This window comes from Pan paniscus, chromosome 4, assembly GCF_029289425.2.
Source record: "Pan paniscus chromosome 4, NHGRI_mPanPan1-v2.0_pri, whole genome shotgun sequence".
Lineage (NCBI taxonomy): Eukaryota > Metazoa > Chordata > Mammalia > Primates > Hominidae > Pan > Pan paniscus.
In genome coordinates, this window is record NC_073253.2 from 129,951,321 (window position 1) to 129,964,556 (window position 13,236).

At 43.9% G+C, this 13,236-nt stretch overlaps 1 protein-coding gene and 1 non-coding gene across 3 annotated transcripts in view; one reads left to right on the forward strand and one right to left on the reverse strand.

The window, feature by feature from the left end:
• Positions 1-13,236, forward strand: part of SEC24A (SEC24 homolog A, COPII coat complex component) — a 77,852-nt gene that overhangs the window by 5,848 nt on the left and 58,768 nt on the right. For both annotated transcript variants that reach the window (XM_008954645.6, XM_003829270.7), the window contains exon 2: positions 7,789-8,256. In XM_008954645.6, coding sequence (XP_008952893.3) covers positions 7,789-8,256 — 468 coding nt within the window. The remainder of the gene's footprint in view (positions 1-7,788; positions 8,257-13,236) is intronic.
• On the reverse strand, positions 8,400-8,459 carry LOC112439941 (U7 small nuclear RNA). The gene has a single exon (XR_003028161.1). It is a non-coding gene; the product is annotated as a U7 small nuclear RNA (small nuclear RNA).

Sequence of the window (13,236 nt, forward strand, 5' to 3'; positions counted from 1 at the left end):
GATCATGGCTCACTGCAGCCTCGAACCTCCTGGCTGAAGTGATCCTCCCACCTCAGCCTCCTGTGAAGCTAGGACTACAGGCACATGCCCTGAAACCTGGCTAACTAAACAGTTTTTTTTAGAAAACAGAGCTGCACTCTGTTGCCCAGGATGGTCTTGAACTCCTGGACTCAAGTAATCCTCCTGCCTTGGCCTCCCAAAGAGCTAGGCTTACAGGCATGAGCCACAACATCTAGCACAGATATTTTTTATATTATAGTCAAAAGACCTCACCAGGTGTGGTGGCTCACACCTGTAATGTCAGCACTTTGGGAGGCCAAGGCGCTAGGATTGTTTTAGCCCAAGAATTCAAGACCACCCTCGGCAACATAGTGAGACTCTGTCTCTACAAAGATTTTAAAAAAAATAGGCATGGTGTGGGCCCAGTAGTCCCAGCTACTGGGGAGGCTGAGACAGGAAGATCACTTGACCCCAGGAGGTCAAGACTGCAGTGAGCTACAATTGCACAACTGCACTGCAACCTGGGTGACACGGCAGTATCTTGTCTCAAAAATAAATAAATAGGCCGGGTGCAGTGGCTCACACCTGTAATCCCAGCACTTTGGGAGGCCAAGGCAGGAGGGCTGCTTGAGCCCAGGAGTTCAGACCAGGGTAGGCAACATAGGAAGACCCTATATCTATAAAAAAGTAAGAAAAATTAGTCCAGTATAGTGGTGCCAGCCTGTGGTCCCAGCTACTCAGGAGGCTGAGGTAGGAGGATCACCTGTGTCCAGGAGGTTAAGGCTGCAATGAGCCATGATCATGCCACTACCCTCTAGCCTGGGCAACAGAGTGAGAACCTGTCACAAAAATAAATACATTAATAAAAAACAAAAGATCTAACAGTAGCCTTTTTCAAAAAATATATATATATATATATTTTTTGAGACGGAGTCTCACTCTGTCACCCAGGCTGGAGTGCAGCGGTGCAGATCTTGGCTCACTGCAGCCTCTGCCTCCCGGGTTCAAGTGATTCTCCTGCCTCAGCCTCCCGAGTAGCTGGGACTACAGGCGTGCACCACCATGCTCAGCTAATTTTTGTATATTTAGTAGAGACGGGGTTTCACCATGTTGGACAGGGTGGTCTCAATTTCCTGACCTCGTGATCTGCCTGCCTTGGCCTCCCAAAGTGCTGGGATTACAGGCGTGAGCCACTGCGCCCAGCTGAGAGGTTTTTCTAAGTCTTTGTGTATACATATTTCCTTTGCAAAAATTGATAGCAGACTACAAGACCTTAAACTAATGGATCTTAATCTGATTATCATGTATTAACGCTAAAGGCAAATAATGGCTCCCACCATTAATTAGTGCCTTTATTGACTGAATCAACTTGCAAAGCCAGTTAGAAACTGCAGTTTTGTTTTGTTTTGTTTTGTTTTTTCAGAAATGGTCTCACTTTGTTCCCCAGGCTAGAGTACAGTGGTGCAGTCTTGGCTCACTGCAGCCTTAACCTCCATGGTTCAAGCAATCCTCCTGCTTCAGTCCCTGAAGTAGCTGGGATTACAGGTGTGCGTCACCATGCTTGTCTAATTTTTTTGTGTCTTTAGTAGAGATGGGTTTCACCATTTGGCCAGGCTGGTCTTGAACTCCTGACCTCGTGATCCTCCCACCTTGGCCTCCCAAAGTGCTGGGATTACAGGTGTGAACCACTGCGCCTGGCCCAGGCTTTCCTAAAGAAACTTACAGCTTTTTGGCCAGGCTGGTCTCAAAATCCTGACCTCAGGTGATCTGCCCGCCTGAGCCAAAGTGCTGAGATTACAGGTGTGAGCCACCGCACCCGGCCACATGAGATTTTTTACTAATGCAGATTCTGGGATCCTTTTGAATCCTATGAAATAGGATTTTACAAAGGTGGGACCTGGGATCTCAATTTGTACCATTATTATAGCAGGTTCCTCTGATTCTGAAGCTGCTGGTTGGGTGGGAAGCACTCATCTGCATTCATTCTTGCCTCTAACTTTCTAATTTAGCTTCTTTACCCATACATCCCAAAATTGTCCTTAATAAGGCCACAAGGCTGGGCGTGGTGGCTCATGCCTGTAATCCCAGCACTTTGGGAGGCCAAGGTGGGTGGATCACAAGGTCCGGAGTTCAAGACCAGCCTGGCCAACATGGTGAAACCTTGTCTCTACTAAAAATACAAAAATTAGCCGGGTGTGGCGGTGTGCGCCTGTAATCCCAGCTACTCAGGAGGCCTCAGCCTCCTGAGTGATTCTCAGCAGGAGAATCACTTGAACCCGAGAGGTGGAGGTTGCAGTGAGCCGAGATCATGACATTGCACTGCAGCCTGGGCGACAGAGCAAGAATTCATCTCAAAATAAATAAATAAATAAATAAGGCCACAAATGGCTTCCTGGTTATTAAATAGAAAAATATTTTTCAGTTCTCATTTTCCGAGCTGCATTTGATACCTTTGGCTGTTATTTTGTTTTTACAACAATTGCTTTCTTTGGTTTCTAGGATATCACCAGAAGGGTAGTTATGGTTTTCTTTCTTTTTTTTTGGTTGCTATTTCTCAACAGCAGTATTCTCAATATTTCTTCCATTTCTGATTGTTTTTTTCTCTCTCCTCCTTAAATATTGGTGTTCTTCAAGGTGACCTATTTTTCTTACTCTTATATACTCCCTGGGTGTCTTTAATTCCCATGGTTTTAAATCTTATGCATAGATCAGTGACTCCCATAATTATATCTTAAGGTGAAATCTGTCACTTTGGCTGCAGATAAATATCTTTTTTTTTTTTTTTAAGACAGAGTCTTGCTCTGTTGCCCAGGCTGGAGTGAGGTGGCACGATCTTGGCTCACTGCAACCTTTGCCTCCTGGGTTCAAGCGATTCTCCTTTCTCAGCCTCCGGAGTAGCTGGGACCACCGGCACGTGCCACCACACCCGGCAAATTTTTTGTATTTTTAGAAGAGATGGGGTTGCTCTCCTGACCTCATGATCTGCCCGCCTTGACCTCCCAAAGTGCTGGGATTACAGGCCTGAGCCACCGCGCCCAGCGCAGATAAATATCTTTATACTGGACATCTCCACTTAGATTTCTTGGTGGCACCTGAAAATTAGTGTGTTTAAAATAACTCTTCGGTCTCTCTTCCCTTTGCCATTCCCTACCTTTGTTTTTTTGAGACAGAGTCTTGCTCTGTCAACCAGGCTGGAGTGCAGTGGCACAATATCCGCTCATTGCAACCTCCACCTCCCAGGTTCAAGCAATTCTCCTGCCTCAGCCTCTGAGTAGCTGGGACTATAGGCGTGTGCCACCTTGCCCGGCTAATTTTTGTATTTTTAGTAGAGACGGGGTTTCACCGTGTTGGTCAGGCTGGTCTCGAACTTCTGACTTCAGGTGATCCACCCACCTCGGCCTCCCAAAGTGTTGGGATTACAGGCATGAGCCACTGCACCCGACTTTTTTTTTTTTTTTTTTTTAAAGACAGCTCTCATTCTGTCGCCCTGGCCGGAATGCAATGATGCAATGATAGCTCACTGCAGCCTTGAACTCCTGGGCTCAAGTAATCCTTGATCCTTGATCAAGTGGGTGGAGTGGCTCATGCTTGTAATCTTAGTACTTTGGGAGGCCGAGTCAAGAAGATCCCTTGAGCCCAGGAGTTCGAGACCAGCCTGGACAACTTAGGGAGACCCCATCTCTACAAAAAAATTTAAAAATTAGCCAGGCATAATGGTGCACGCCTGTAGGCCCAGCTACTCAAGAGGGGAGGTGGGAGGATCGCTTGAGCTTGGGAGGTCGAGGCTGCAGTGAGCTGTGACACTTCAGCCTGGGTGGCAGAGCGAGACCTCATTTCTGAAACACACACACACACACACACACACACACACACACACAACCAAAACTTATATTTTGTAGAGATAGGGACTTGCTATTGCCCAGGCTGGTCTCAAACTCCTGGCCTCAAGTGATCCTCCCACCTTGACTTTCTAAAGTGCTGGGATTGCAGGCATGAGCCACCGTGCCTGGCCTACATTTCTATTCTTTTCTCTTTCTGTTCAAATGAATAAACACGGCCATCCACCAGGTTGCTCAGGTCAGAAACCTAGGAGTCATCCTAGATTTTTTCCTCTCTTCATCACCCATATTCAATTCCACATAAAATCCCATGAATGCTGTTTCCTCAAATCAGTTTTTAAAAATTTGAGTAATGTATAGATACTAAATATTTCTCTGCCATCCCAATGTTAAATTATTTATTTATTTATTTTACTTCTGACACAGGTTCTCACTCTGTTGCCCAGGCTAGAGTGCAGGGGCATGATCACAGCCCACTGCAGGCTTGGTCTCTTGGGTTCAAGTGATCCTCCCGCCTCAGCCTCCCAAGTAGCTGGGAATATAGGCACGTGCCACCACAACTGGCTAATTATTTATTTTTTTGTAGAGACGAGGTCTCACTATATTACCCAGGTTGTTCTTGAACTCCTGAGGTCAAGCCGTGCTCCCACCTTGGCTTTTCAAAGTGCTCGGATTACAAGATCAAGCCAACATGCCTGGCAAAAATTATTTTATTAAATGTGTATATGCAAACACAAAACTAGATGTAAACTTCATAGGCTTATAGCTGTTGTACTATTGTAAAACCAAACATTAAAAATATCAACATATGGCTGGGCGTGGTGGCTCACGCCTGTAATCCCAGCACTTTGGGAGGCTGAGGTGGCCAGATCACTTGAGGTCAGAAGTTCAAGAACAGCCTGGCCAACATGGTGAAATCCCGTCTCTACTAAAAATACAAAATTAGCCAGGCGTGGTGGTGCACACCTGTAATCCCAGCTACTCGAGAGGCTGAATGAGGCAGGAGAATCGCCTGAACCCAGGAGGCGGAGGTTGCAGTGAGCCGAGATCGCACCACTGCACTTTAGCTTGGGCAACAGAGCAAGACTCTGTCTCAAAAAAAAATCAAAAGCAATATAATTCAATTTTAAAACATTAAACAATATGCTACATTTTGTTTGAAACCACAGTTGATTTGATTGTTTTAATTTTGAATATGTTGGAACATTACTTGGGTGACTATCATGCTCACTTTTTCCTTTTTGTTTTTGAGACACGTTCTCACTCTGTAGCCCAGGGTGGAATGCTTGATTATAGCTCACTGAAGTCAAACTCCTGGGCTCAAGCAGTCCTCTTGCCTCAGCCTCCTGAGAAGCTAGATCTACAGGCATGTGCCACAACTCCTGGCTAATTTTTTAATTTTTAATTTTTTTGTGTGGAAATGGAGTCTCGCTATGTTGCCCAGGCTGGTCTCCTACTCCTGAGCTCAAGTCGTTCTGCTTTGGCCTCCCAGTGTGATGGGATTACAGGCATGAGCCACCATGCCCAACCTCTACACGATTTTAATAGGGGAAGAATGGGGTGGGGGAGAGGACATTTACTGGAAAACAGACGACTTATAGGAAGGATAAATGGGCTTTTAGAATAGATATGATAGTTTTGTGATGATATCTGTTTAGGTGTGGTGTGGAAATTTCTCATCTCAGGTCATGAGTCAGATTGACATCTTTCCTGGTTGCCCCTGGGAAGTAGATTATGACAATTGAGTTCTTTTGGAAGGCTCTGTTTTAGGCAGATAAGAGATTTTAGGAACTCAAATGCCTTCTGCTTAAAATAATTTTTATGCCGTAGTAGCGTATTCTGGACCCCTTCACAATCACTGACCCATTTTTATTTATTTATTTATTTATTTATTTATTTATTTATTTATTTATTTATTGAGATGGAATCTTGCTCTGTCACCCAGGCTGGAGTGCAGTGGCGCGATGTCGGCTCACTGCAAGCTCTGCCTCCTGGGTTCACGCCATTCTCCTGCCTCAGCCTGCCGAGTAGCTGGGACTACAGGCACCCGCCACCACGCTCCACTAATTTTTTTGTATTTTTAGTAGAGATGGGGTTTCACCATGTTAGCCAGGATGGTCTTGATCTCCTGACCTCGTGATCCGCCTGCCTTGGCCTCCCAAAGTGCTGGGATTACAGGCGTGAGCCACCGCGCCCGGCCTCACTGACCCATTATTTTGATGGCTACTTAGTAATGACTTCAGAATTTAAAAAAAATTATCCATTTAGTGAAGGTGTCATTATATATTTATTACTACACTTTTTGTGAACTACTTGTAATTGATCCATATATGATTTTCACATAGTGGGGAGGGACGTCAGAAAAAAAAATTTTCATGTAATAGTTACTCACAATAGGTCTATGATGGTGACTACCACAAAACAAGTTCTTTTGTATCTGTCTTCCTGCCAGTTGGCCTTATGACCTCATATTCTTTTTTTTTTTTTTTTTTTTTTGAGACAGGATACAGGGTCTCACTTTGTCACAGAGGCTGGAGTGCAGTGGCATGAACGCAGCTCCCTGCAGCCTTAACCTCCTGTGCTCAGTGATCCTCCTGCCTCAGCCCCAAGTAGCTGGGACTTACAGGCAGGCGCCACCACGCCCAACTAATTCTTATATTTTTTATAGAGACGAGGTCTTACTATTATGTCCAGGCTGGTCTCGAACTCCTGAGCTCAAGCTATCTGCCCACCTTGCCCTCCCAAAGTGTTGGGATTATATGTGTGAGGCACCATGCCCAGCATGTTTTCATCTTTATTGACCTGTCAAATTTTTGCTTATTTTGTACATTTTGATGGTATTTGGCTTTCACTTGGCTGCACCTGGCTTGAAGGCACCTCTTTAGCGTATTAGCTTGTGATAAGATTGTAAATACAACCTGTTTGCTCACGCCTGTAATCCTAGCGCTTATAGAGGCTGAGGCAGGAGGATTACTTGAGCTCAGGAATTTGAGACCAGCCTGGGCAACATAGTGAGTCTCTGTCTCTACAAAAAAAAAAAAAAAAAATTAGGCCGGCGTGGTGGCGCATGCCTGTAGTCCCAGCTTCTCAGGAGGCTTAGATGGGAGGATCACTTGAGCTCAGGAGGTCAGAGCTACAGTGAGCCATGATTGTGCCACTGTACTCCAGCTTGGATGACAGAGTAAAGTGCTGTCTCAATCAATCAATCAATCCATAAATAAGTAAATAAAATTGTAATACAAATATGAAACTAGGCCAGGACATCTTGTGGCAACATTGGGCTGTGAGATGGCCTATTTTTATCCAAGTGACCCAACATATGCTTATATATTTTTTTTTTTACAAATGTTTTCATTTATTGAGACATCTCTGTATTCCCTCTGTTACTTGCTACTGTTTAGTCCATCTTTTTTTTTTTTTTTTGTCACCCAGGCTGGAGTGCAATGGTGTGACCTTGGCTCACTGCAGCCTTGACCTCCTGGGTTCAAGTAATCCTCCTGCCTCAGCCCCCCAAGTAGCTAAGACTACAGGCACATACCATCAAGGCTGGCTACTTTTTGTTTTTTTTATAGGCATGGGGTTTCACCATGTTGCCCAGACTGGTCTTGAACTCCTGGGCTCAAGCTATCCACCTGCCTTGGCCTCCCAAAGTGCTGGGATTACAGATGTGAGCCACTGCGCTGGCCTTTATTGTGGTTTTGATTTACATTTCTGTTATGACTAATGATGTTTGTATTTCTCTAATGACTGATGATGTTGAATGTTTTGGCATGTGCTTATTAGCTATCTTCTTTGGAAGTATATTTGAATGTCTATTTTAGTCCTTTGCTTATTTTTTAATTGAGTTATGTGTTTTTATTGCTGACTGTAAGAATATATGTTTTACTTTATTTCTTAAAGTATTGCTATATTCGTTGGTAAGACTAATTTTTCCTCCTTTTATTGGAAGGTCCTGTCCAAAATGCATTGCTGTCTTCACAAGAGTCAGCGAGCCAAGGATACAATTTCCAGCTTCCAGGATCCTACCCTCATCCAATACCAGCAAAGACTTTGAATCCAGTCTCTGGACAGTCTAACTATGGTGGTTCTCAGGGATCTGGGCAGACTCTTAATAGACCACCTGTGGCCTCTAATCCAGTGACACCTTTGCTTCATAGTGGTCCTGCTCCCCGAATGCCATTACCTGCTTCTCAGAACCCATCTACTACACCAATGCCTTCTAGTAGCTTTCTTCCTGAAGCCAACCTGCCACCACCTTTGAATTGGCAATATAACTATCCATCCACAGCCTCACAAACAAACCATTGTCCTCGTGCATCATCCCAACCAACTGTATCTGGAAATACAAGTTTAACCACAAATCATCAATATGTTTCTTCTGGATATCCTTCACTTCAAAATAGCTTCATAAAGTCAGGTAGTATTCTTATAGAAGTGCTTAAAATGTAGAAATGTGAAACTTTTGCTTATTTAGATGTTTGAAATAATACTTGAAACCTGAAAACCATATGGAAAATGTGACTTTTAAAATTATTAGTAGTTTTTTGTTGTTTTTTGTTTTTTGGCTTTCCAGCAAAAACCAGAAAGCCTGCTAGACAAATTAAGTAAGCTATAACACTCATTAGTAGTTTTTTTTTTCATTCTTTTTTCTCTTTTTTTTTTTTTGAGATGGGGTCTTGCTCTGTCACCCAGGCTGGAAAGCAGTGGCACAATCTCAGCTCACTGCAACCTCTGCCTCCCGGGTTCAAGCAATTTTCCTGCCTCAGCCTCCAGAGTAGCTGGGATTATGGGATTACAGGCACGTGCCACTGCACCCAGCTAACTTTTTGTATTTTTAGTAGAGATGGGGTTTCACCATATTGGCCAGGCTGGTCTTGAACTCCCGACCTCAGGTAATCCGCCCACCTCAGCCTCCCAAAGTGCGAGGATTACAGGCGTGAGCCACCACACCTGGCCACATTTATTTATTTTATTTATTTATTTTTTTGAGACGGAGTCTCACTCTGTTGCCCAGGCTGGAGTGCAGTGGCGTGATCTTGGCTCACTGCAAGCTCTGCCTCCCGGGTTCACGCCATTCTCCTGCCTCAGCCTCCCGAGTAGCTGGGACTACAGGTGCCCGCCACCATGCCCGGCTAATTTTTTGTATTTTTAGTAGAGACGGGGTTTCACCGTGTTAGCCAGGATGGTCTCGATCTCCTGACCTCGTGATCCGCCCGCCTTGACCTCCAAAAGTGCTGTGATTACAGGTGTGAGCCAGTATTTCTTTGAAAAGCATTTAAAATTCTGTATTGGGATCTGCAGGTTGATACTTCTCAGCAGACAGCCTCAAGTTTATGAAATAGTGTAGGCTTCCAAGTGAAATAGTAATATCAATAGTTACCTTTTTAACCTCATGTATGTTTATATGGCATATACTCCATCAGGCTTGTAAATTGTTAATGGCTGAAACTTTATTTTTCCAAGCCTTTGATCAGACATTGGCCCTGGTGAATGCATTTTGGCCTTGTAAAGATTAAAGCTTCTTCTAGAAACTTAAGTTTCTTTGTGGAAATCTTCTGACCTGTAATTAGTAAAGCTAAAATCCTTCATGTTACTTTTGTTCTAATTCATTTGATACCATGAGTGAGCATCAATCACTTGAAATGAATGAATATGGTGGCACACATCAATCACTTGAATGAATGAATGTGTGGTCCCAGCTACTCGGGGGGCTGAGGTGGGAGAATTGCTTGAGCTCCAGCAGTTGAGGCTGCAGTGAGCTCTGATTGTGCCACTGCACTCCGGCCTAGGTGACAGAGTGAGACTTGGTCTAAAAAAAAAATTTAAGTGTTAAAAAAAATGTTATCTATATTATTTTCCAGGCTCTATCAAACTTTTATATCATTATCTGTTTTTCTGTTTTGCTTTTTATTTTTTAGAGATAGGCTGTCTCTCTGTTTCCCAAGCTGGAGTGCAGTGGTGCAATCCTAGTGTCATCAAACTCCTGGGCTCAAGCTATCCTCCCGCCTCACCTCCCTGAGTAGGCGTACCACAGTTCCTGGCTAATCTTTTGTTCTTTATTTTTTTGTATAGACAGGGTCTTACCCTGTCGCCCAGGGTAGAGTAGGGTAACACGATCATAGCTCACTTAACTGCAACATAGCTCGCTGTAACTGCTGACCTCAAGCCATCCTGCTGCCTGGATTTCCTAAAGTTCTGGGATTACAGGTGTGAGCCACCTAGCCAGGCCTGCATTATCTTGTTTAATCTTCGTAACAATCTCTTACAGATCTAAAGTATAAGACTTGAATAATTTGCCCAAAGCCACAATAAAATAGTTTGGGAAAACATTTATTTAAAAACTATTTAAGGGCCAGGCGTGGTGGCTCACGCCTATAATCCTTAGCACTTTGGGAGTCCAAGGCAGGAGGATCCACTTGAGGCCAGGAGGCCAGGAGTTCACTAGCCTGAGCAAAATAGCAAGACCCCATCTCTATTTTTTAAAATAATTTTATTTAAAAATAAATAAATACTAAGAGTAGGTGTAGCTTCTCTTAAAAAGGTACATTATCAATAATCTGAAATTTCTTTAGCTATAATAGAAACCCTCAGAGTACCTTGTCTCCACTACAGATTTGGTGAGAGAGACATAAATAAGTGCTGAGGCTGGGCATGGTGGCTCACGCCTGTAAGCCCAGCACTTTGGGAGGCTGAGTCGGGCGGATCACCTGAGGGCAGGAGTTCGAGACCAGCCTGGCCTACATGGTGAAAACCTCGTGTCTACTAAAAATACAAAAATTAGCCAAGTATGGTGGCACGTGCCTGTAATCCCAGCTACTCAGGAGGCTGAGGCAGGAGAAGCGCTTGAAGCTGGGAGGCGGAGGTTGCAGTGAGCTGAGATTGCACCACTACCTTCAGTCTGGGCGACAGAGCAAGACTCCATCTCAAAAAAAAAAAAAGTGCTGAAACTTATGAAAGAAGGGGAAATAAAAACATATAAACTAATAAAATGAACCTAAAAAGTAACCTTCTTTTTTCTCATTTGAACCTTCAAAGAACCTTCAAATTCCTCATTTTTTTTCTTTTTTCCAACTCATAACTGAGAGTTAGTACCTGATAGTCTGATATCAAAGCTGTGAGTATCTAAGTTATACTAAGTTTTTAGTTCATATATTAAATTTTCCTGAATTTTTTTAATAGGCCACCTTTAAGCATCATTATACTCATTTAGGGGCTGAGAGGGCAGACTCTGAAACTCTAGCTATCAGTGTCGTAAATAAGAATTCTTCAACTTGAAAAAATGTTCATTTTATGAAATATATGATTATCTGTTCAAAAATAGTCTTCTAAAAGCTGTGAAAATCTCTGTAAGTTTACTTTTATTCGTTAAACATTAGGTTGTAGGTTGTTACATCTTTGTGGCCAGATGTATTTTACATTCTTGTTCATGCTGAGTTGGCAATGTACCTTGCCCCTTTGTTCCTTTGACTTGTCTATACTGCCATAGATATGTGTGACCACTTCTTTGATAAGGGAGTTACATGGCAATAATCTTTGTCTTCACTTTTGTCAAGAAGGCACTGATAGTCTTGTTAGCAGTTGTAAGATTCAGTAATAGGCAATTTTTCTTTCTTTTTTTTTTTTTTTGACACGGAGCCTTACTCTGTCGCCCAGGCTAGAGTGCAGTGGCTCAATCTCGGCTCACTGCAACCTCCGCCTCCCAGGTTCAAGCAATTCTTCTGCCTCAGCCTCCCTAGTAGCTGGGATTACAGGCATGCGCCACCACGCCCAGCTAATTTTTTGTATTTTTAGTAGAAACGGGGTTTCACCATATAGGCCAGGCTGGTCCCAAACTCCTGACCTTGTGATCCACCTGTCTCAGCCTCCCAAAGTGCTGGGATTACAGGCGTGAGCCACTGCACCCAGCCTAATAGGCAATTTTTCAACTTGATACTGGAGTATTTAACAGTATTGGTGAAACATTTTGAAAAATTTCAGGCTGAGCGTGGTGGCTCACGACTGTAATTCCAGCACTTTGAGAGGCTGAGGCGGGTGGATTACGAGGTCAGGAGTTTGAGATCAGCCTCCAGCCTGGCCAATATGGTGAAACCCCATCTCTACTAAAAATACAAAAATTAGCCGGGCGTGGTGGCACGCACTTGTGGACCCAGCTGCTGCCGGAGGCTGAGGCAGGAGAATCGCTTGAACCCAGGAGGCGGAGGTTGCAGTGAGCCGAGATTGCGCCATTGCACTCCAGCCTGGGGGACAAGAGTGAGACTTCGTCTCAGAAAAAAAAAAAAAGTGTTCCTTCTGCCTCGGTCTCCCAAAGTCCTGGGATTATAGACATGAACCACTGCTCCTGGCCCCCTATTTTTATTTTTATTTATTTATTTATTTATTTATTTTGAGACAGAGTCTCACTCTTGTTGCCCAGGCTGGAGTGCAGTGACGAGATCTCAGCTCATTGCAACCTCTGCCTCGCAGGTTCAAGTGATTCTCCTGCCTCAGCTTCCCAAGTAGCTGGGATTACAGGTGCCCACCACCACACCTGGCTAATTTTTTGTATTTTTAGTAGAGATGGGGTTTCACCATGTTGGCAGGCTTGTCTTGAACTCCTGACCACAGGTGATCCACTGTGCCTGGCCCAGCCCTCTATTTTTAGGCTCACTCTAAACTTAGTTGATGTTAATGGAACAGACTATGTTGGTAAACAAAATTAACAAAATATTACAAAATTAATAACATTGAAATTTTATTCATGTTAATTTGGACTAGAATATGACACATGGCCTATTGAATCTAATGATCAGTTAATGAAAAATTAATAAACAGGGCTGGCCAGGTACAGTGGCTCACGCCTGTAATCCCAGCACTTTGGGAGGCCAAGACAGGTGGATCACTGGAGCCCCAGAATTCAAGATCAGCCTGGGCAACAAAATGAGACCCCGTCTCTATTTTATTAAGATTTAAAATATTGATAATAAAAACAAACAGGGCAATGTATCTACTCTAAAAGTGATTTAATCCAAATTTTATATTTACTCTGCTTTAATAATTGACAGGTAAGAGGCCTGGTAGGGGAGAGTTAGAAATTTGTAAAATATGGTCCGGGCACAGTGGCTCACGCCTATAATCTCAGCACTTTGGGAGGCCAAGGCAGGCGAATCACCTGAGGTCAGGAGTTCGAGACCAGCCTGGCCAACATGGTGAAACCCTGGCTGTACTAAAAATACAAAAAATTCACCGGGCATGGTTTCACATGCCTATAGTCCCTGCTACTCAGGAGGCTGAGGCAGGGGAATCTCTTGAACCCCGGAGGTGGAGGTTGCAGTGAACTGAGATAGCGCTATCGCACTCCAGCCTGGGCGACAAGAAAGAAAGCAGGAAAGCAGGAAGGCAGGCAGGAGAAAAGAAAGAA